This window comes from Periplaneta americana, chromosome 7 (assembly GCF_040183065.1).
Source record: "Periplaneta americana isolate PAMFEO1 chromosome 7, P.americana_PAMFEO1_priV1, whole genome shotgun sequence".
Classification (NCBI taxonomy): domain Eukaryota; kingdom Metazoa; phylum Arthropoda; class Insecta; order Blattodea; family Blattidae; genus Periplaneta; species Periplaneta americana.
In genome coordinates this window covers 123,295,521-123,318,974 of record NC_091123.1, presented here as the reverse complement: position 1 = coordinate 123,318,974, position 23,454 = coordinate 123,295,521, and the positions used below count along the sequence as shown (strand labels likewise).

General features: G+C 35.5%; 1 protein-coding gene across 1 annotated transcript in view; it reads right to left on the bottom strand.

Annotated features, from left to right (window-relative positions):
• The window catches only part of LOC138703423 (cytochrome P450 9e2-like), a 51,186-nt gene extending 30,665 nt beyond the window's left edge, over window positions 1-20,521 (bottom strand). The window contains exons 1-3 of the mRNA XM_069831269.1: window positions 20,167-20,521; window positions 14,336-14,565; window positions 7,328-7,516 (exon numbers count right to left, since the gene is read on the bottom strand). Of these exons, the coding sequence (XP_069687370.1) occupies window positions 7,328-7,516; window positions 14,336-14,538 (392 nt within the window). The 5' untranslated portion in view covers window positions 14,539-14,565; window positions 20,167-20,521. The remainder of the gene's footprint in view (window positions 1-7,327; window positions 7,517-14,335; window positions 14,566-20,166) is intronic.
• Window positions 20,522-23,454: the final 2,933 nt, after the last annotated feature.

Below are 23,454 nucleotides of genomic sequence, written 5' to 3'. Positions count from 1 at the left end.
CCATGTACCAATGATTTGCAAAAACAAACTGTAATTATATTACATTTACCAGTAACTAACATTAAAAATGAACATACTAGTAACCGATTTAGGGACTGTAGCTTAAAATAATGGATACATTACGTCTTAATGGTTTCATAAATAAAAAAATTATTCACAAAACTTAAGAAAATGTTAAAAAATAATAAAGAATTACATTAAATTCTTATAATTATAAGCTTTGTTGTCACCAAAAGTTCATTTCATTTTTTCGCAAAAGTTTTAAATGTCATGGAAAATTCACTTTTCCAAATGTTCCAGATGTTTCAATGGTTTCGAAGTCAGACATGAAAATGATTCTAAATAAACCTACAGAACATGTCAAGCTTTCCTTTCTTTTGAAATAGCCTAAATGTAAATCATTTCAATGTCCGTTAATAGACACTGTGGTGTCTCACTGTACCCTCCTGAATGGGAACAGTGAGACATTTGCATTTTTTTGACAAACACGTATTGTATATTATGTCCTTTATCTATTAAAATTTTTGTTTATGTGTTATTATACTCCATGTTTTAATGTCTATTTCTATTGCACTTGATTTTAAAAACACTTGAATTATCTCTTGCATACATATGTCTTAATATTTTGTATCTCACTGTACCCACTAGTCCCCTACTGCGTTGCGCAAGGCATGTTCCGACTCCGAGACAACAGAGAACAGTCGGAACCCGTTCCGTTGAACCATGATAGCTCCAGCTACACTGTTCTCGTTGTTCCTTAAGCTGGGTCCACACTATATAACAAAAACGTTATATAACAAACTTTATACGCAACATGTTTCTTTAACTTGTTATAAGTTATATTTGTGTTGTTATCAAAATAATATTTTTGTAACGAATTATATAACTCGATAATTAAATTTCACGTTTGAAAATGGCATCGAGTGTAGAGCATGTAGTTCTTGCTCCTGCTGCTGCTTGTATGATTCTGGTAGGATGTAGTAGGCCTTGTGAACGAAAATGTTGGGTGCGACCATCATTACAAGCTAGAAAACAATACAGTGGAATAAACTTTGAGCAGATCTTAAGGGAGATGGCAGGGGGAACTTCGATGTGATGGAAGTTTCAAAAACTTTGTTTTTTATTTCTGTCTCTGTACAGCAGTCTTGCGATGGTGACTAGCGGGCGAGAACTATTTTATGCCCGCTGCGCGCGCGCGGAGCTCTTTTATCTGTAAACATTGCTAAATGATGTACAGATCTTAGAACACAGCGCATCATGACGGAACGGAAGCGCTTAAAGCTTTCAAGGAAGTGTGGAAGATACAATATTTTTTATGCTTCGAACATGGTGATGAAGTCCAGTGTTAGTTGTGTAAAAAAATATAATTTGCAAAAAAAAAAAAAAAAAAGCAACATAAAACGGCATCATGACACGGAACATGAAAAAAAAATATATATAGGCATTATTCAGGAGAAGAGAGAAATAAATTCATTTCGGAATTGACTCGAAGGTAAATTAATTTACATTTGGGTCAGCAGATAGTATCTAGATTCCTTTTATTTCTTTATTTTAAATGTATTATTGATCTTTTATTTGTTGCTTGTTTCTGGATATTTACTTTTATTAAACTACGTGTTTCTTTAATTCAGAAATAATATTTTATCTTTGATTGCACTCTAACTTATACTATTACTAAACTCAAAATGCTAATTCACTTTTATTCCAATAACTATTTTCAGGATTTTTAGCAAATATGAACTAAACATTCTGAAAACTTTGATGCAAGGAGTTTTTCTAGTAACGTCAATATAAAATATAGTTAAACATATAATTTCAAAACTATTAGACCTAATTGCACAAAATTTTGTACAGATGATATTATTATAGTTTAAATTTCAAAAATTTTGGCCGAAATTGTGGAAGTTTTAAAAGTCATACATATCCCCTTAAATGATTGACCCCGAAAATTACGATGGCTCTCAATATCTTAATTTAATCAATTTGTTTTTTTTTTTTTTTTTCGTGTTACGTGCATCTCACAAATCACTCTAAGAAAACTCATTACATAATCACGACTGGAGAGTAAGGACTACATTTTCACAATCACACAATCAATATACTCTATTTCAATCAATATTGCCATTATTATTTTTTCAACAAAAACTCAAAAGTACTTAGAGATCACACACGTCGAGCAGGTAGACCCTATTAGTTTCTCATAACCTATGAAGTGAAGTATTTACATAATAAATAATTACTTTTAACAATAAAATGGTTTACATACAATTAACTTTTCCTATTTCTCTTTTTGTTCCTAAAAAACCCCTTCCCTTTGCGATTTGTTTATATGTGTACATGTATATTAAATAACTGAGTAATTAGCCCTATTACATAGCCAGAAATTTAGTAACGCAAGTTATTGTAATAATCGCTGCCTTTATTCGCTCCATGTGCATGTACTGTACATCCCTGTTGTCTACGTTACAGTGAATGCGCTATGCGCTCGTGATCAAGGTCGAGCTCTTCTACCATGATTGGGAGCTAATATCGTCTCATCCCTGCTGTACAGTGTTGTTTCCGACCTATGATAACGAATTTGAATGACACCATGTGCGTCAGGAGTCACACGACAGTTGAACTGTGGCGCGAAGTGACAGACCAGTAGTGAGTGATCTCATAGTCAGAGTGCACGGCGACTCACAGCAGTAATTCCCAAGAAAATCGAGCCTTTTTGAGGGGGTAGCCTACATAACAACTCTTTCCGATGTCAAGTACAGTTAAGTGAAAATAAAAGGAGCCTACAATAAACGAGGTTTCGTTATTTCCAAGAAAGGCATCTTCTATGTACTTAATAAGATTGGTAAAGCTCGAATGGAATTAATTTGTATCATCTCGTGGGGTGCGGCGACTTGTGACTGGAGGTGGATTTGCTTGCTTTTTCCACTCTGTAATTAATCCCATCCGAGTTTTGCCAGTCTTATTAGGTACACACAAGATGCCTTTCTTGGAAATAACGAAACCACGTTTTTTGCAGACTCCTATGATTTTCACGTAACTGTATTTGGCATCGGAAAGAGTTGTTATGTACCCCTCCCAAAAAGGTTAGATTTTCTTGGGCATTGCTACTGTGATACACCGTGCACCCTGATTATGAAATCACTCACTACTTGTCTGTCACCTTTCGCCGCAATGCAGCCGTCATGTCGGTGTGATTCCTGACGCACATGATGTCATTCAAATTTGTTATCAGAGATCGGAAACAACCCTGTAGTCCATATCAGTCGGATCCCATAACGTTGGTTTTTCTCTGAACAGCTCAATTAAGTCACAAGTTGCAGTCTTGTTCACTCCATTATGCCAAGTTGACTTCAAACACAGTTGAATAGGCCTAATCACGCGAAGCGCACAGAGGATGCATACAAGATACTACGCAATAATGCAAAACACATGACGTGATGATTCCAGCAAGACTCCGCTCGTACCGTTTTATGCAGCGGGTGTGTTTTATAACAAGTTACATGATGCGCAAACACATTATATAACGATGTTTTATAACATCCTTTGATCTTTACCGACACCCGATGCATAACATATAGTCCACACCTGTGGAGTAACGGTCAGCGCGTCTGGCTGCGAAACTAGGTGGCCCGGGTTCGAATCCCGGTCGGGGCAAGTTACCTGGTTGAGGTTTTTTCCGGGGTTTTCCCTCAACCCATCACGAGCAAATGCTGGGTAGCTTTTGGTGCTGGACCCCGGACTCATTTCACCAACATTATCACCTTCATTTCATTCAGACGCTCAATAACCTAGATGTTGTTACAGCGTCGTAAAATAACCCAATAAAAATAAAAAAAAAACATATAACTTGCTATATAACACAAAAAACTTATGTTCTATAACATTTTCTTCCCGTTTCTACAACAAGTTATATAACTTTGTTATATAACGTGTTTTGTTGTATAGTGTGGACCCAGCTTTATGTTGGAACAAGTTGGAACTTGAAACTATCACGTGGATGGGTGGGGAAGCATGGAAATTGAAATCCTTGGAATGTGGTCATGAGTAATGACACTAATGACACAGAGCGAGGTGCGATGCGAAGTTTAAATTATTACAGAGGTACAGATGCGTTTCTAATATTTTACTAAACCAGTGTGGGGGTTTCAGATTTCACTACTGCTAATATATATAAATATATAGTTATAACTATTTTATTATTTATAAAATTATAATGTAATTATTAGTGTCGTCGATCGATCAGAATATTTAACCGATTTACTAAGCTTATTTGAATTTAATCGATTAATCGATAGAATAATCGAGTTTTGATTGAGTTAAAAAAATGTTTTAATATACTGTAATACACAATTTTTGTTACACCTAAATTTAACTTGTGTTCGTGATAAGCGTATTAAATGATGTATATCTGTATATATTGTATCATTATATTACAAAACAACTATTTTAATTACTTACTAACATATTTATTATGAGGCTTATAATTTATTGTGTCAATTTCTCCGGGAATTTTCGAGACAAACATAAATAACAAAAAGTATGAAGACTCGCCTAGTTAATACTGCTTCATCCATGATTTTAAACATGTGAGTGCACTCACATGCTCCGAATTAAGTGCCGCTCTACGTTTAGTAACAATATTTCCTGCATCACTAAACACGAAAAAAGAACTTTTTTTCTGTCAAGTACTTCTTCATGATCGTTCAATTTAAATCCAAACGTTTCACCGAGTTTACCTCTCAAATTCTCTTATGACACAATGGAGTTTACACTTTTCACAGACCACAGAAGACAGATTTTTTTTATCAAACTAAACACACAACCGTCATATACGAACTCAGTACAGAAACTGCAAGCATCTGCAAAAGTACAGCGGTCGAAACAGAAGACTAGCCCCTATTGTAATCCGAATTGCCAGATTTTAGAAAAAGAAGATAGTTACGCTCTCGCTTGCACACAGTGTAGACATGACTATTTTATAAGGAATGAGGGGGACGAATCCCAGAAAAGTATTTCATAAGCTAGGAAGATCAGCTGACAACAAGGTGGAAGTTTTCTTGGAAAACCATAAAACCTATTAAGGATTTCGCATTGCGTTTCAACTTTCAATAGAGGTAAGCTAGGTCAATGTCCTCATAACTCCATCTCTTTCTGAAATGTTTGTGGAAAGATTTTCTCTACGCTATCTGGTTTACATTTATAATAACAGTAGTATTGTGCTTTGAAGTAAGCAATTTCCGAGAGAGAAATATTGTCTGAATTTTTAGTATGAGTTTGTATTAACAAAACTATAATTAATATCAAGTACAACTGATTAATTTTAATCGACTCAATTATTGGATTAAATATTTTTGATCGATTAATCTTATAACAGAAATTGATCGATTAGTCGATTAAATTCCACAACACTAGTAATTATTATTATAACTAAGCATTAAAAAAAGTAAAAATAAGTATTAATGATTTTAATCTTTTTTTCTATGTAACACGGAGAACAAAAATGGAGTTTACACTTTTCACTTTTACTGGAAAGTCATGTTAAATTTTTGAGTTGGCTACCGTGTCATTATGACTTTATGTACCAAAACTAAGTGTTGCATTCTGACCTTGTATTCAACAGCTGTTTATTTACTAAACATGAAGCTTCTGCCCGCATACACAGCAAGTTTCCAAAACCCATTCGAATGTGCGTTGGAATGTCATCTATTGAGAAGCATGTGTGCTACTTTATGTCATGCCGATAACGTATTTCAAGAGGAGTCCGAGCAATGAGTGCTCCAACGCTATGTGGAAGCTGCTTGGGGTGCAGTCATGTCAATTGATGCCCATAGGCGCAAACGCGCGCTTTAGAGCTCAGGAGAGCCTGAGCGCTTTACAGCGGAAAGGAAAGAGACAAACGAAAGAGGTGGTATATGCCGCTTGGTCGAGCTATATTCAGGGATGGCCAGCACTGATTCAATGGATAAAGGGAAGAGAACTTATTAAAACTGTATCCATGTTAATTTTAGATTTGTCTGAGAAGTATAAGTGCATTCTAAAAATGTAAGTTTTAATTTCAATGCTCATTTTTCACAAGTTTCATTTTTTTTTTATTCAAAAGAAATATTTTCTCAACTCCTTTTTATAGAAAAGTGAAATTTTCATATATATAGGCCTATTTATTTAGTAGCCTTACAGAATATTTTCGTAAATCTAATATATTGTAAATACGTGTTACTGAAGATAGCGTATTGATAATTTTGAAAATATTCGCATGGAAATTGTTTGTAAGGAAATGAATTAACAAAGTAACTACTGTTACATCATAAGCAAAAGATACGTGCCCATGTGTTGTAAAAATGTCAGCTCTATAGCTTCAGCACATTTCGAGAAAATAATTTAATATTCTGATGATAGGAAGTTGCTCACCAATATCACCTTAAAAGCATAATTCGATAAGAGTTTTGTTATGGAATATTAGTGACACTTAAAACATATAGGCTACAGCACCTAGGTAACTTTGCTCTGTACTATAATATTGTTTTGATTAGTTTATTGATTACTTTTATAAGGCTAAAGGTACCATCAATATCAATTCCAACTTCTCATATCATACTCATCTCTTTTTTTGGGATATCACTTTCTTTATGAATGATGTGTTTCATCCATTTAATACAGTATAATTGTACTACTATGGAATTTATGTGAATATTCCCTCTTAACTCTTTATTATGTTATTAGCATTTAAAACACAACTGCAATATTAAGAAATTGATATTAATACTTTTGTTTTACAGAGAATATAGATAATATCAAACAGAAAGAAGACATATAAGAATAACGACATAAAATTTCACGTTCCGTTTGAAGTTTCGTAATCCAACAGGCTGCTTATTCATATACACAACCCTTCCTCTTTCCATACTTAGCGCTTGATGCCCGCGCACGACGTCAAGGTCAGAAAAATGCGCTTACTTTGATATCACTGGGGTAAAGGGAGGGTACTCTTTTGAACGACTCCTCAAAAGAAGCGAGAGTCAAAGAAATAGCTCGCATCAATGAACGATTTCGACTCATCTCTACCTGTAACTGTTATTTCGGAACTGTTGTTTGGAACATTGTATTTTTCTGGAACCGGAACAGTCGGAAGTGTTCCGAGAAAAGAACAACTTCGCCCATCACTAGTCTTCAGGAAACAGATTGGAGTTGAGTACCATATTTTTGAAAGGAAGGATAAACAGCATCTTGAGAGCCTCTTATAATATGTATTTTATTATTTGACGAGCCTATTCTTATACTTTTAGCGTATTTTAGACACCTAAACATAAATTTTTAGTATAGCTATTACCTCTCGCCTTTCAGCACGAATGGATTTCGTCCAAACATGGGGTCCTGGTCAACATTGGTCTCAACATCGTTGTCATGGAAACTGACGAAGTCTTTGACAAGCACTGTCTTGATTAGGTCCGGGTCTCGTACTAGTAGAGCCGGTTGTCCAAATTTGAATATCCCTCCATATTTGTAACCATCCAGCTTCCTGCAATTACATTATTTACAACCATCATACACATCTTTAAACATGAACTGATTCTGTTACCTTGTTATTCAGGAATCATTTACATAATTTGTGTTACGGCAGCTAATTATTGGTATTATTACCTGCAAAGTGCAATTAAGGCGTTCCCTGTAATAACAACTTAACCTAGGCCTACGTTATGTCGTTTTTCCAATTTCAGCATATATTGAATCCTTAACAGCACAACTGCATCCAGACAAAATATTATTTCCTTCTAAAATACAGCGCCCTCTAGAAATACTTTAATGTCGTTCTGCGCCATCCTGTTACACGAGATCTAAAATGTTTGACGCTCTGTTACTGAAATTCAGCATTTTGCGGTTAAGTTCTTCTTCCATAGAAAGCCTTAATTAGGAACTCATCAAAAGTGATTTCAGGTGGACGCTGCTGAAATGATCAATTTGATAGGGGAGACTGTTGTACCTTTAAACATTTTTCACGTTTTATTTTTTTTTTAATTTTGAGAAATTGAGTTTTTTAAATGAAAAAAAAATTGAAATAATTATTGAGTATTGCTTTACAACTTCCTATATGTATTTTCCTGTTCTACAGATCTATCAAGGATGGAAAAAATAAAATAAAGGAATATGTAATGTGTTCGAAGGTACAATAGGTTCGTGTACCTTGGAACATACCCTCTTGTAAGTTGAAACACATGGAAAATAGGTGAGAACATAGCTGTAAAAACTGATAATCATATTTAAAATGTATTTGCCATCACAAACCGGAGCAGGCTCCTCTGATTGAGATTTTATTTCCTGGAGGAGCAATAACTGCTTGAACAGCTTTCTTCAAGGCATCCGGATCAATTGAGGGGCCTCTTAACTTCGTGGCATGATCTTAAAATGAAAGAAAAACAAAAACCGATAGTATCGTGTACTTTGGAACATGTTCCATAGTACAACATGTTTTGTGTTCAAAGGTACAAGAGGATGCACGTTTAAACAAATATGGCTCCCAAAACTAGAGATTCGATTAAGTCATGGAATTTAAAATATGTTATTACTCACCAGATGATAGGGAACACACCGTACTTGGAAGATATTAACAAATGCAATCTGGTTTTGTGTTAGAAAACATATATAAATGAACGAAATATTTACTTTTGGTACTAAAAAACTTCTTTTGTCCATGGAATTAACATTTTGCAATAAATCAAACTGAAACTACGACCAGAACTACTTAGCGGCTTTCTCTACAATCTACTTCAGTTTGAGTTCTCTAGGTAGTAGCAAAAATTAAAAAACAAAAAATGTTCAAAGGTACACTATGCTAAAGGTACAACAGTCTCCCCTACATTTCAAATGTAGCTACATAAAATCCTACATACTATATGTAATTTTATAAAAACAAAATTTTGTATTATTCCTTTTTACAAAAAGTACCCATTTTTAAGTCATTACCTCTGCCACAATTTACATCCAATTAATTTTAAAATTTACATGCAACATCACTATTATATTGTAAAAAAACGTAGTATTGGATTTTAATACACCGCCTAGTTTTGGGGAAAATAAATATTTCTTGACCTATCTTAAGTTAAAAAAAAATAAATAAATTTCAGTCAGATTTTATTTTAATGAGTTTGAGGGTCGGAGGTTAAGATGTTCAATGCAAAATCACCATATACAGAAATGTCCACTCTGTAGGCCTATTAATGTTCATTCAAGTAAACGCCTACTGGAAGAAATGTCCAATTTATTCAATGTCCACTAATTTACATTAATGTCCAATATATGTTTCATATTGCTCAACCTTTTCGTCCTGTGCCTCTAGCTGTGTAAGACTATTTAAGTTGTATGATATATCATGAAAAGAAAACGTTTAACATTGTTATTCTATGTTCACTTTACCTCCTTACTGTGTTTTCTACTCTCCTATGGTTGGTAATATGTTCTGTTTATAGCAGGCCTAATGTTTTCGTGGCTTGTTTAGATTCGGGTTATCATAATTATTTCGTTCTTGTAGTGTTCTGCTCTAAGTGCTGCAGACACTTCCAGATACTACCACCTTTTGGAATTTACTATGGAACGCTTTTACTGCGTTATTAGTTCTTTTGTGCCCATGAAGTGTTTCTAAATACATGTTTCAAATTTATTGCTCTTCTGCGTTCTTAAGCACGTCACATATGTACTTTGAATGTAGTAAGCCAGTTCGATTACGTCCTCATCGCCTAACAACATACTAAATGTGGCACCCAAATCTTAAAATATGTATACATCTTTTACTTTTGTTTTGCGAACGAATGATTTGAACTATTATGTTTATTAAAGTTTGTAACAAAACTTACTATTCATAATTTGCTTAGTAACTTAACTGCTATAATGCAGCACAAGGCATTGAACAATTTTGTTCATGAACATTCAACAATGTACTATTTCTGACTGGACACGTGTGTCCATGTTTCCATGGACATTTTTCGTTGGACATTTTGCACTGAGCATTTTTGCATATGGACATTTTAACCTGGAAGCAGTTTGAGATTGAAAAAAATCTTATAGATAGTTTCGTATTTTGTGTAAAAGCAGAAAAAATGCATACTTCTAATATGAAAACTGTAAAAACCTTAGGGACTTGAGTGAAGAAAGAAGTACAAAAATTCAATGCGCGGAAAAACTAAACAGTTTTACGCGCGTTATAAACTAGACACAAAACATACCTCCTATAAGAAGTATCCAGTGGTGGTGGTGGTGGTAATAGTATAGTAGTAGTAGTGGTAGTAGTAGTAGCGGTAGTAGTGGTAGTAGTAGTAGCGGTAGTAGTAGTAGTAGTAGTAGCGGTGGTAGTAGTAGTAGTGTTGTATGGTGGTGGTGGTAGTAGTAGTAGTAGTAGTAGTAGTAGTAGCGGTGGCGGTGTAGTAGTAGTAGTAGTGTTGTGGTGGTGGTAGTAGTAGTAGTAGTAGTAGTAGTAGTGTTGTATGGTGGTGGTAGTAGTAGTAGTAGTAGTGTTGTATGGTGGTGGTAGTAGTAGTAGTAGTAGTGTTGTATGGTGGTGGTAGTAGTAGTAGTAGTAGTAGTAGTAGTGTTGTATGGTGGTGGTAGTAGTAGTAGTAGTAGTAGTGTTGTATGGTGGTGGTAGTAGTAGTAGTAGTGTTGTATGGTGGTGGTAGTAGTAGTAGCGGTGGCGGTGTAGTAGTAGTAGTAGTGTTGTAATAATAATAATAATAATAATAATGTTTTATTTTCGCTGGCAGAGTTAAGGCCATAAGGCCTTCTCTTCCACTCAACCAGCCTTAATCAATACAATACATAAATTTAAATTACAAATATTTTCACTACACTTAAAAGGTTCTCCAGCAATATTCTTCACTACACATTTATTTAAATTTAGATAAATCTATAAGGTAAAGTAGTAACTTAATTTATGAGCTAATTTAATTCAATGAATTATAATTAATTTAATATTTGAGATAGCTAGTAAAATGATGAAAATTAATTTAATATAAGCTTACTAGCACTATGTTACAGGGAGAAAAAAAAAAAAAAATATATATATATATATATATATTTCTATTTCTATAATGAGAACATTAATGTAATTGCCATTAGAGGTTTTGTAAATCTATTTAGAGAAATTAAAGATAATAATAATAAGAATGGACAGATGTTAGTTTCATTATAAGTAACAAATATTAATCAGCAATTCATCTGTTAAGTAAGAATTTATGTAATTTTGACCTAAATGAAGTTACTATCCAACAACCCCTTATATCACTCGGAAGCGAGTTCCAATTTCTAGCAACTGAAACTGTATAGGATGAAGAATATAAAGATGTCTTGTGGTAGGGTATAATGAGTAAATTGTTATCATGAGATCTTGTACTTAGCTGATGATATGCGGATAAATTTTGAAAACGAGAAGCCAAATAGATTGGGGTAGCGGTGCGCAGAATTTGAAATAAGAGAACAAGAGAATGCAGGGCTCGTCGATCGCTTAGCCTTAGCCAAGACAGAGTTTGGAAAGACGGGGAAACATGATCATACTTACGAATATTACAAATATAACGGACGCACGCATTATGCACACGTTGTAGCCTGTTGCTCAAATTTGCATTTAGGTTACTTAATATAATATCGCAGTAGTCAAAGTGTGGCATCACGAGTGTTTGTACAAGGATTAATTTTAATTTATCAGGAAGAAAGTGCTTCAGTCGCTTTAATGAGTGAATAATGGAAAATATTTTTTTGGAAGTGTGATTCACTTGTTCATTCCATTCCAGGTGACAATCCATATAAATACCAAGGTTCTTCACAGTCGTACTGTATGGAATAGTAGTATAATTTACAATTATCGGTGGCAAATTTTGTTTGTCACACTTCGATCTTTGATGTTCTATTAAGATTGTCTGCGATTTACTTGCATTTAAATTAAGTCCGTGCGTTTTCGACCATATGGATATAGAATTCAAGTCATTATTAACTTTAGTTATGGCGTCATTTATGTAGTTAGGTCGAGTATGCAGATAGATTTGTATGTCGTCAGCATAAATATGGTGTCGGCAGGATGTTAGATTAGAAGAAATATCATTAATATAAATAGAAAATAGTAAAGGACCTAGGACAGAGCCTTGTGGTACGTCAGTCTTCGTGGTACGCCAAGTGGAATAACGATTATTAATAGACAGGCACTGTTGGCGTTCACGAAGATAGGAGTCCATCAACTCTAACGCATTATCAGAAAAATGCAGTACTCTTAATTGTAGTGGTGGTGGTAGTAGTAGTAGTAGTAGTAGTAGTAGTGTTGTATGGTGGTGGTAGTAGTAGTAGTAGTAGTAGTAGTAGTGTTGTGGTGGTAGTAGTAGTAGTAGTAGTAGTGTTGTATGGTGGTGGTAGTAGTAGTAGTAGTAGTAGTAGTAGTAGCGGAGGCGGTGTAGTAGTAGTAGTAGTAGTAGTGTTGTGGTGGTGGTGGTAGTAGTAGTAGTAGTGTTGTATGGTGGTGGTAGTAGTAGTAGTAGTAGTAGTAGTAGTAGTGTTGTATGGTGGTAGTAGTAGTAGTAGTAGTGTTATATGGTGGTGGTAGTAGTAGTAGGTAGTAGTAGTAGTAGTAGTAGTGTTGTATGGTGGTGGTGGTGGTAGTAGTAGTAGTAGTAGTAGTAGTAGTAGCGGTGGCGGTGTAGTAGTAGTAGTAGTAGTGTTGTATGGTGGTGGTAGTAGTAGTAGTAGTGTTGTGGTGGTGGTAGTAGTAGTAGTAGTAGTGTTGTATGGTGGTGGTAGTAGTAATAGTAGTAGTAGTATCGGTGGCGGTGTAGTAGTAGTAGCGGTGGCGGTGTAGTAGTAGTAGTAGTAGTGTTGTGGTGGTAGTAGTAGTAGTAGTGTTGTGGTGATGGTAGTAGTAGTAGTAGTGTTGTGGTGGTGGTAGTAGTAGTGTTGTATGGTGGTAGTAGTAGTAGTGTTATATGGTGGTGGTAGTAGTAGTAGGTAGTAGTAGTAGTAGTAGTGTTGTATGGTGGTAGTAGTAGTAGTAGTAGCGGTGGCGGTGTAGTAGTAGTAGCGGTGGCGGTGTAGTAGTAGTAGTAGTGTTGTAGTGGTGGTGGTAGTAGTAGTAGTAGTAATAGTGTTGTATGGTGGTGGTAGTAGTAGTAGTAGTAGCGGTGGCGGTGTAGTAGTAGTAGTGTTGTGGTGGTAGTGGTAGTAGTAGTAGTAGTAGTAGTAGTAGTAGTAGTAGTAGTGTTGTATGTTGGTGGTAGTAGTAGTAGTATCGGTGGCGGTGTAGTAGTAGTAGCGGTGGCGGTGTAGTAGTAGTAGTGTTGTGGTGGTAGTAGTAATAGTAATAGTGTTGTGGTGGTAGTAGTAATAATAATAGTGTTGTGGTGGTAGTAGTAGTAGTGTTGTGGTGGTGGTAGTAGTAGTAGTAGTGTTGTGGTGGTAGTAGTAGTAGTAATAGTGTTGTGGTGGTGGTAGTAGTAGTAATGTTGCGGTGGTGGTGGTGGTGGTGGTGGTAGTAGTAGTAGTAGTAGTAGTGTTGTGCTGGTAGTGGTAGTGGTAGTACTGATGTTGTGGTGATAGTGGTAGCACTAGTGTTGTGGTGGTACATCATAGTAGTAGTAGTAGTAGTAGTAGTAGTATGGTGGTAGTGGTTGTGGAGTAGTGATGGTAGTAGTAATAGTGTTTTGGTACATCATAACAGTAGTAGTAGTAGTAGTAGTAGTAGTACTAGTAGTGTTGTGCTGGTAGCGGTAGTGGTAGTACTGGTGTTGTGGTAGTATTGGTAGCACTAGTGTTGTGGTAGTAGTAGTAGTAGTAGTACTAGTAGTGGTAGTGGTTGTAGTAATAGTAGTGGTGGTAGTAGTAATAGTGTTTTGGTACATCATAGCTGTAAGTAGTGTAGTAGTGCTGTAGATCTTACTTAAAATGATATTTGTAACTACTTGGATTCACCATTGAAATTCAATATGGAGTCACCTTTCAAAAACCGGGTATTTCAGGCATCTGTTACGTGCCTTAAATGTACGTTGAGGGATATCAGCTTTACTTTCCTCCTGAAGAAAACTATGCTAAAAATTTGATCTCCTTTTAAAACCCATCCTATTCCGAAAACTTTTAAGCCACGGACCACTATTGCGAGGAAAACTTTTCTATGATGCCAGTGTTAAAGTCCGGATCCGAACTTGAATCTATTTTTTCAGTTTTGTGTAAAAGAGAAGTAGGGCTACTTATTCAATTCCGTTGAAATTCTAAGATGCGTTTTTTAACTCTTGTTCTAACCTTGAGCTCTTATCTCTGGCTCATATCGCTTTACTTGTCATACAGCATGCAGGACTTTTTTACGAGATGTTCTTACCAGTACATATCTTCATACACTTCTCCAAGTTGCTTGCGCATAAGCATAGAATCCGTAAGGTTCCCAAAAAGAGGCAGTGGCTTTACATAAGGCACTCCCCTCTTCTTCCAGTAGTCGTGGGACCATGTTAAGTACAAGTATAACAGGCCACCCAATGCTAAGATCACAATGGCCCACCAGGGGTCAAGTGACGGTATCTCCATCTCGTCGTTGAATTTACTTTATTGTGGCTGCGAATAAAGAACACGGTTTGCTTATAAACATGATGAAAATTAACTAATTGTTTCTATTGTTTTGACCACAGGATAAGAGGACATGAAATTCTTACTGTACAAAATTTGAAGTACCTATCCTTGTACACATACGGAATTAAAATTTGGAGCGATTCTTCATGGGAGTCCATTTTTATGCAGCCAAAAATGTTGTACGACTGTTCACAAGTAGCATAATATACAATGGTTTTTGTACTGTAGACCATCCGAGGCGAAAATGTGACTCGCGAGCACATTGTGGGTTGCAATGATAGCTTGCATTTCTCTTGCTTCCTACCTCCCCCAAATCCCCACCCTCTCACTCACTGGAGTCAAACTCCGTTCCATTTGTATTTGTCTCTGACCTGCGAGTGGCGTATCGTCGCAATGTCTCTCTACAAAAACGAAAGTTTCAAGTAGGATGGGAGGACGCATTTTTTTGCTGCCAATATGATGTGAATATTAAATGTATGATTTGTTCACAAGTATTACGAGGAAAACGGTTGTATAACATAAAACGGCATTATACTACATGTTACTCATGAAACATTAAAAGGTTGTGTTATTATTATTATTATTATTATTATTATTATTATTATTATCATCATCATCATCATCCTCTCAGTACGTCGATCCTTTTCAGCAGATGTACGAATAATGCTGTTAGCTCTTCAATTTAAACTCGCAGATTTACAATGTGATGTTAAATGAAAGATAGATGTAAGGACTTGACAAATGTTGAAGTTTTCAAATCTTTGGCAAAAAATAAATATCCGAAGCTTCGTTCTTTCGCTTGCCCTGTTGAAGCCATGTTCACTACAACTTACGCTTGTGAAAAATTATTTTCAACAATGAAAATAGTAAAAATGAAATTTAGATCACGACTGACACACAAAAATCTTCGTGATGAACTACGACTGGCATTAAGTGACATAATTCCTGATTTTGAAATTCTGTTGCAGAGACATTCTGAAGACAGTTAATTTTAGGTTGTGATAATGTGTCCTATGTTTTCTTGTTCATTTCTTTCTTCGTTACACGTACTAAATATTAGTTTGTAGCCTTGTACTGTATAAAATTATATTTAAGTGCTTGACGTAAGGAAAATAAAAATCCATTAATAAGTCAGACAGTTGCTTCACTTTTCCTTCGGGTGTCCGCCTCCCTCCATAGGTGCTATGCACGTTGCAGGTTATACAGTGGATCACATTTTCGCTGCGGCTGCTGTAGACTACATGCGCAGTGTATTGTATGCGAAACATACCTAACAATAAGGGAGCTCCAGATTTTATGTCCGTATCTGTACATAGCTGAAGATGATAATGTAAGCTTCATTAAAAATATGACACCATAAATTTCAATAAACATCATATCACAGTATGTGAAAGGCTAAGAAGTGGTACCACGTAACTTGAATTACCAGATGAATCAGAAAAATGGTTTAAAAATTAATTTCTCTCAAAGTAGACAAATTTTTATACAGAATACCTCAGGATGAATGTAAAATACTCGAGGACAAAATGTTACTTAACTGTCCAATTTTTAACATTAATAACATAGTTAATATAAATAGCAGTGAAATTACATTAAATTACAATATTTTTGTAGCCATCGATAAGTGATGTTGCATTTAATAGCTGTAAGATTTATTTCTTAGGTAAGATAAAATGGACTAAGATCTCAACAATCAGAATTAATTAGATCGTTAGTGTGTTGCAGAGAAATAGATATAACTGGAAAAGAAGTTATTTCGAATAAATAGAAATAAAACACACACACACAATGAAAGTACCACAGAGCTCACACAAATGAGCTTTCGGGTTTCTAACACGTATAACTTAAGTTTAACGAATCTCAGATAGCTACTTAAAATTCATACAGATAGAAAGAGAAACTCAGAAAGTTTTGTTTTAGTACATCACATAACAAGATGGGTCAAAAGTCGCTTTCCCCAATATTCGTTCTTATTTTATTTTAGTAGGTTATTTTACAACGCTTTATCAACATCTTAGGTTATATAGCGTCTGAATGAGATGGTGATAATGCCGGTGAAATGAGTTCGGGGTCCAGCACCGAAAGCTATCCAGCATTTGCTCGTATTGGGTTGAGGGAAAACCCCGGAAAAAACCTCAACCAGATAACTTGCCCCTACCGGGAATCGAACCCGGGCCACCTGGTTTCGCGGTCAGACGCGCTACCCTTGCTCCACAGGTGTGGGGTATTCGTTCTTAGGCTTCATACTTGTACACATATACAGATGTCATAATTTGAACAAACGAGTAGCTGGTGTAATAAGTGGTGGGTTAGCAACCATGTCCGTGCGTCAACTGTTTTTCCTATGTTATAGTTTATAGTGGCAGTGCAAAGAATTTGAACAGTGAAATGTTTTTGAAGTGTTAGTGAAATCAGGATAGAATCAGTGAAATGTGTCGTAGTTCCAGTGCAGTGAGTGAGTTGACAGAGAAATGAGTGTAATGTTGAAAGGTACTTGTGCAGATATGAACATATACTCTTGGGTTTTAGTTCGATCTTAGTTTTAAGTTACAAATTAGAATATTTCAAATGTTATTTTAAGTGATCGTTTCATTTAATTTAGTATATTCCCTGTTGTTGTTGTTGTTGTTGTTGTTGTTGTTGTTGTTGTTGTTGTTGTTATTACTATTATTATAATTATTAGTATTAGTATTAATTATTATTATTATTAATTGTATTTTTAATTAATAAGTTTATTATTGTCATTATTGATTGTAATTAGTTACCACTGCCACCGGGTATATACCCATTGCAGTGTGAATAAATACATACACATATATTGAAACCAGCACTCGTTTTGCCGATATGCAGTTAATATAACAGGATGGAGCACCACCTTATTTTGGTGTAGGAGTGAGGGACTTCTTGAACCATCAATTCCATGAATGGATTGGACATCGTGATACACAAGAATGGCCACCCAGATCATGCGACCTGACGCCATGTGATTTTTCGCTGTAAAATATCCTAAAAATTATGTTTTTGCTCAGAAGCCGCGCGATCTGCATCAGTTGCGACAGATGATCGAACAGTCATTCGTGAAAATCGATTAAAATCGTGAGTTATGTTCTGCCATCTGTAAATCAGTGTCTAAACGTTGTGAATTGTGTATCGCGAAACAACGCCTCCATTTTGAACAAAATCTGTAAAGGAATGTATAGCCAAATATAAATTGAATGTAATTAAATGTAAGGAAGTGTTTAGCCTACAGAAAGTGACTTTTAACCCACCCTGTATAATAAGACTGCTGCATCACATTAAGCCTCAGGCTGCAGTGCAAACCTTCAGGTCCCTCGTCCGTACTTACTTACTTAATTACTTCCTTACTTACACATGGCTTTTAAGGAACCCGGAGGTTCATTGCCGCCTTCACATAAGCCCGCCATAGGTTCCTATCTTAAGCAAGATTAAACCAGTCTCTACCATCATATCCCACCTCCCTCAAAACCATTTTTATATTATCCTCCATCAACGTCTGCGCCTCCCCAAAGGTGTTTTTCCCTCCGGTCTTCCAACTAATACTCCATATGAATTTCTGGATTCGCCCATACTTGCTACATGCCCTGCTCATCTCAAACATCTGGATTTAATATTCCTAATAAAATTATGACAGGTGAGGTATACAATGTATGCAGTTCTATGCTGTGCAACTTTCTCCATTCTCTTGCAACTCCATCCCTCTTAGCCCCAAATATTTTTCTAAGCACCTTATTCTCGAACACCCACTCCTTCGTACAAGAGAAAAAATTGTAATATTTGTTCATTGTTGATACAAAATGGCTGCTATGAAGGACAGAAAAACATACTGTTGCAGAAATAATGTCGCAACAATTTCTCCTCAGGTTTCAGGGCCTGCATCAACTTTAGAATTTTCCACACAGTTGACTTCGGTATTTGTAGCTCTATGCTAGTTCTGATGGTAGATTTTCGCGGACTACGTGAGAAATTTTCACGGACGCGCGCAATTGTTTCTTCACTTACTGGCGGGAATCTGGTTGATTTCCTCTTAGAAATACAACGGAGTACCCCTTGTGAATAACTGTAAGCCTACTGGGTGGTTCTGGATAAAACATTGTTCGGAAATGTTGTTGGATACTATTTTAATAACTGACACTTTCCACACGTATATTTTAGCACATATAACCATTCTCTTAACTCGTTTCACTCTCACTTCACTTACTGCACTGGCACAATACTTGTCACTGTGACTTCACAAACTTTTTATTTCCATTATAACACTATAATTTCACTGCCACAACACACTTCGCTGTCACAACAGCTCAAATCACTATCACTGTCTGTGTTTTTGTCATTTCTTAATGAATAAAATTCCTCTCTATTAGTAATAGTTTTAAGCCTATTTTTAAACACCTTACGCTTCTTCCTGTAGTCTACATGTAAAGAATTCCAATTTCTTATAAAGTATTGCAGCCCTTGATAACCATTCCAATCCCAGATGGTCAGATTATTTTGCAAGGCTCGAATTTGAGAATTGACGAAAGGTGTAAGCACTGAATTTAGCAATATTTAATATTGATTTTAGTAACGATTTCACGATGATGATCATGATGATTCTCATATATGTACCGATACACACACATACAGTTTTTTAATATAATACTACCGCTCTATTATTATTTGTTTTATAAAAATTTTATTCGTAATATTTTCATGTGAAGATATGATCTGGCTACAATTATTTTAATGGCACCATTAGTAGAATTAGCCTAGCAGTTGTCATTTTTTTTTTAGTTTGCTATTTTAGTTGTGTCAATTAGTCGATTATTTAGCGTCGATTGGATTGGTAATAGCGAGATGGTATTCGGCGAGATGAGGCCTAGGATTCGTCTTAAATTACCTGTAATTCGCCTTACGGTTATGAAAAACATCGGAAAAGAATCAACTAGATAATCACCCAAAGGGAATCGATCCCACGCCCGAGCATAACTCCGGATCGGCAGGCAAGAACCTCAGCCGACTGAGCTACACCGGTGGCTGCAGTTATTATTTCACTTCACTTAATCATAATATTTGTGTTTGCTCTATTATTATGTAGTTCAGTCGAAAAGCAAAAGTAATAATCATTATATTATATTCAGTATTGCTATTATGGCTAATACAGTAGTAATGCAATTATAAGAGAGTAAAATTAGATTTTATGAGCAAGTAGAAAGTTTAGCGCCCGAGGCGAAGCCGAGAGTGATAATTTCCACGAGCGCACAAAATCTGTTTACTCTCGTGTGCTATAGAATATTTTATCCATGATTAGTATCTAAATTTGATTATTAAATTGTACGACTTTTCTTTGTAATGTAATCCTTGTGAAGAAGTCATAAATGAATGAATGTATGGATTTTATGGTTGCTAATGTGTTGGTTGTCATGGAAAAAGTTTTTAATTCAGTGCTGTGAATAAAGCCATTGTTTATGTTGCTAAGGAAGATGAAATAAAGACCAGTATAGGTAGCAGTCTTGGATAAAACACATTCGCCACAGTATGTACACTGTCTTATACGCGGTCTGTAGTCTATTTCTGGCTCTAACTTACTTGAACAGCAGGTGGTTTTCGCCAGCGCCTTGTTCTGCGTCCTCACGCAGGATGTTTCACTCACGTAATAACTCAGTGAGCGAGCTGAATAGTCGGACGACCTTGTGTCTGCCTGCTTGTTCGTGTTGTTAATTTCTTCTACAGGCCTCGACACACATTCGTATATAGCATACATTCTAATCCTGGTCGCACTGACTCTTTCTACTGTAAATATCCAAGTTCACACCATATGAAGAATTACTAGTAGCCACAGTAACAGAATGAAGCCGGCGTAGGACATAAACGTTTCTTGGACGTCACGTTCGTGAGTTCGTATTTTGTCAAAGACAAGAGTGTCTGTTTACTGTCAGTATCAGGGCTAGCCTCAGGAGTTGAGGGCCCAATTGGAAACATTATTCGGAGCCTCGTGTTCACAGACATGTTCTCTAGAATTTATACTGACTATTACACTCTTACTGCGTCATACTACTTTTGACCAATAAAACGGTATGAAAGGACGTATTTCAACCAATCATGGCTGCTTATCGCACAATTTTATCGCATCCCTATCATTTGTTTCTTTGTTTGCCAACATTTGAAACTGCGCTGGTCTGGACGTCAAATATATATATATATATATATATATATATATATATAATTACAAACCACTCCAGTCGATGCACAGCAGTTTCAAATATGACTCGCATTGGCATTCAAGAACAAGAATTAATAAAAATCACTGATCATACCTATGCATCTTCTGAAATCCGATTTACAAATAAATGAAGAGCACCATTCGGAAATCCTGAATAAGTTGAATACACCATGTAGGCCTAAATCAACGAGTTCCACTTCTATTACACACACGTCCAATATAACATCAATTGAACCACCAACCACATTCAAATTTGAAAATTGTACATTCAATAATTATTCCTTTTAAAATTATTCATTCGGAAATCCTGAATAAGTTGAATACACCATGTAGGCCTAAATCAATGAGTTCCACTTCTATTACGCACACGTCCAATATAACATCAATTGAACCACCAACCACATTCAAATTTTAAAATTGTACATTCAATAATTATTCCTTTTAAAATTATTCATGTTTGTTTTTTATGTCATCGTCGTTAATTAAAACTTTTCTAACACTTGTGTATATTAGTTAGGTTATGTTATAGCTTCTGCTATATGATATTATGGATAGTCACGTATCAGAGATTGTTTAATATTAAGATTTATTGAAAATCATCTGTCAAGTGACGTTGATTACTGGGATTCGGATAATTGAAGTGGAATGCAACTGTTTTAATAAAAATGAAACTGAATCAACAAAGCCTTCTTCACTAGTAACATTGCCATCGTGTATAGAGCGAGAACTTCTCGACGAGAAGGCATTGCTAGTAATCATTACAGTGTCTGTATAAAGACACTACTGCCATCTAGCATGCATCTAGCGTAATATTTGTAATGTTGAGATGGTACAATAATACATTTGAAGACAGTTGTATTTTCGTAAATCAATTAATATTTTATTTTATTGGAGTACTTCGTTACTTCTAATCTTTATATACTTTCTTCTAATCGTGTAATAGTCAATTAAATCCCACTCGAGTTTTGATTTTCTCTAGATAAATCAAAATGTCTAGTGAGATTACTGTTGATAAATATAGTTTATTATACACATATCTCTATTAAAATTTAAAAATTTGACCCTTGGCGCGACAGCCCATAAAGGACCAAGGCTGACTAGTAGGGACCGGATTTTTATGTGATTACATATTATATTCCTTTCAACCTAATCGTATATAAATAACAAATCTTTGCGAATCTTATAATTACTATTAATATATTAAAATTTGATACTACATATTTTTATATATTTACCCCACATTACATATTATGGCTTGGTATTACATAAATCTACATATTTAGGGGTTTTATTCATTTTTACTTCTCTGAAAAGAAAAAAAAACTTAAGCTGGGGAAGTTTACAATTTGAAATACACAGATTTAAAAAGCCTTTTTACCTACCCAAGAAAGGATATATATATCGGGATGAAATATAACGTCCTTAGTTCCAGGAAGTAATAGAGGCACTCACCCCATACCGCCCACTGTAAATATGTGTGAACAAAAGGCAACCTTACTCATACAACTACTTTGAATTGTAAAAATCACTCAGAAAGTAGCGTTGCCTTCATGCGGTGGATGGGACGAGAACGACATGATTTGTTTAGAACTGTAATTGTTCTGCACACGTCTTAAGAAGCCGTTCCCATGCAATTTGCAACCTTACCCATCCTCTTCCTATAATTCTTCCAAGGAAAACCCGTGTCAAGTCTGACATGAGACTTTGAGGTTATTGCTTGACCTCTTTATTTTAAATTTAGTAGATCTATATGAAAATGGGATTTTCCGAGCAATTAGAAAGTATGGTTCTCGGCTAGAATAATCCTACCCTTCTGAATGGGACAGGAATGTCAGATTTCAAACAACAATTTATAAATGCCTATAGTTTGAGGTTTTAGTAGGTACTTGTTTCTCACAGGGAGCAGCTAAAATGCATGTGTCCCACATCTCCTCTTATTTTCTCCTAATCCAGTAAAGCGAAACAGTGCTTGCAGTATTGTTGTGTCATTCATTTCACTCAGTTCTCTAGTTTTAGTACTTATAGTACCTATAAAGTACAAGTTAGTTTATATACTGCTTTTAACTAACTAAAATGGCCCCTGTATCTTCAATCCTAAGCTTTCAGTACAGATGAAAAAATAGTAATGTGTCAAGTGTGCGGTAAAAAAGTCGGGTGCTCTATGAAATCACAACTGGAGAGTCTTGCCTATCCTATACCTGCCAGATAATGATATTAAATATTTTCATGATTTTAAATATTTTGGTACATATTCAGCTCATTTTTCTTACATAAATATGTACATATTTCACACATTGATATTACATAAAAATTCGGTCCATACTGACTAGCCTCACGTTCACATGTCTTAGCATAGATGAACGATCATCCAACCATTACGTAGGTATCGTGTAGTTATCATGATCATGCTCCCTGCCGTTATATAACTGGTTTCTGTTTTCGGATTTCGCTACCTATCATAGCTCCCCCAAGTTACAGATTCCCTCAACCGTTATAGTTGGTTTACGTAACCAGTTGGATTTCGCTACATATAGTAGCTCCCCAAATCCATCATATTTCTGAGTAGCACCGGTTCCATACACTGGCCGAAATTTCATAAGGACTCGAACCAGGCATGATGCCTTAGACCACGAAGATACGGTGTGCGACTTATA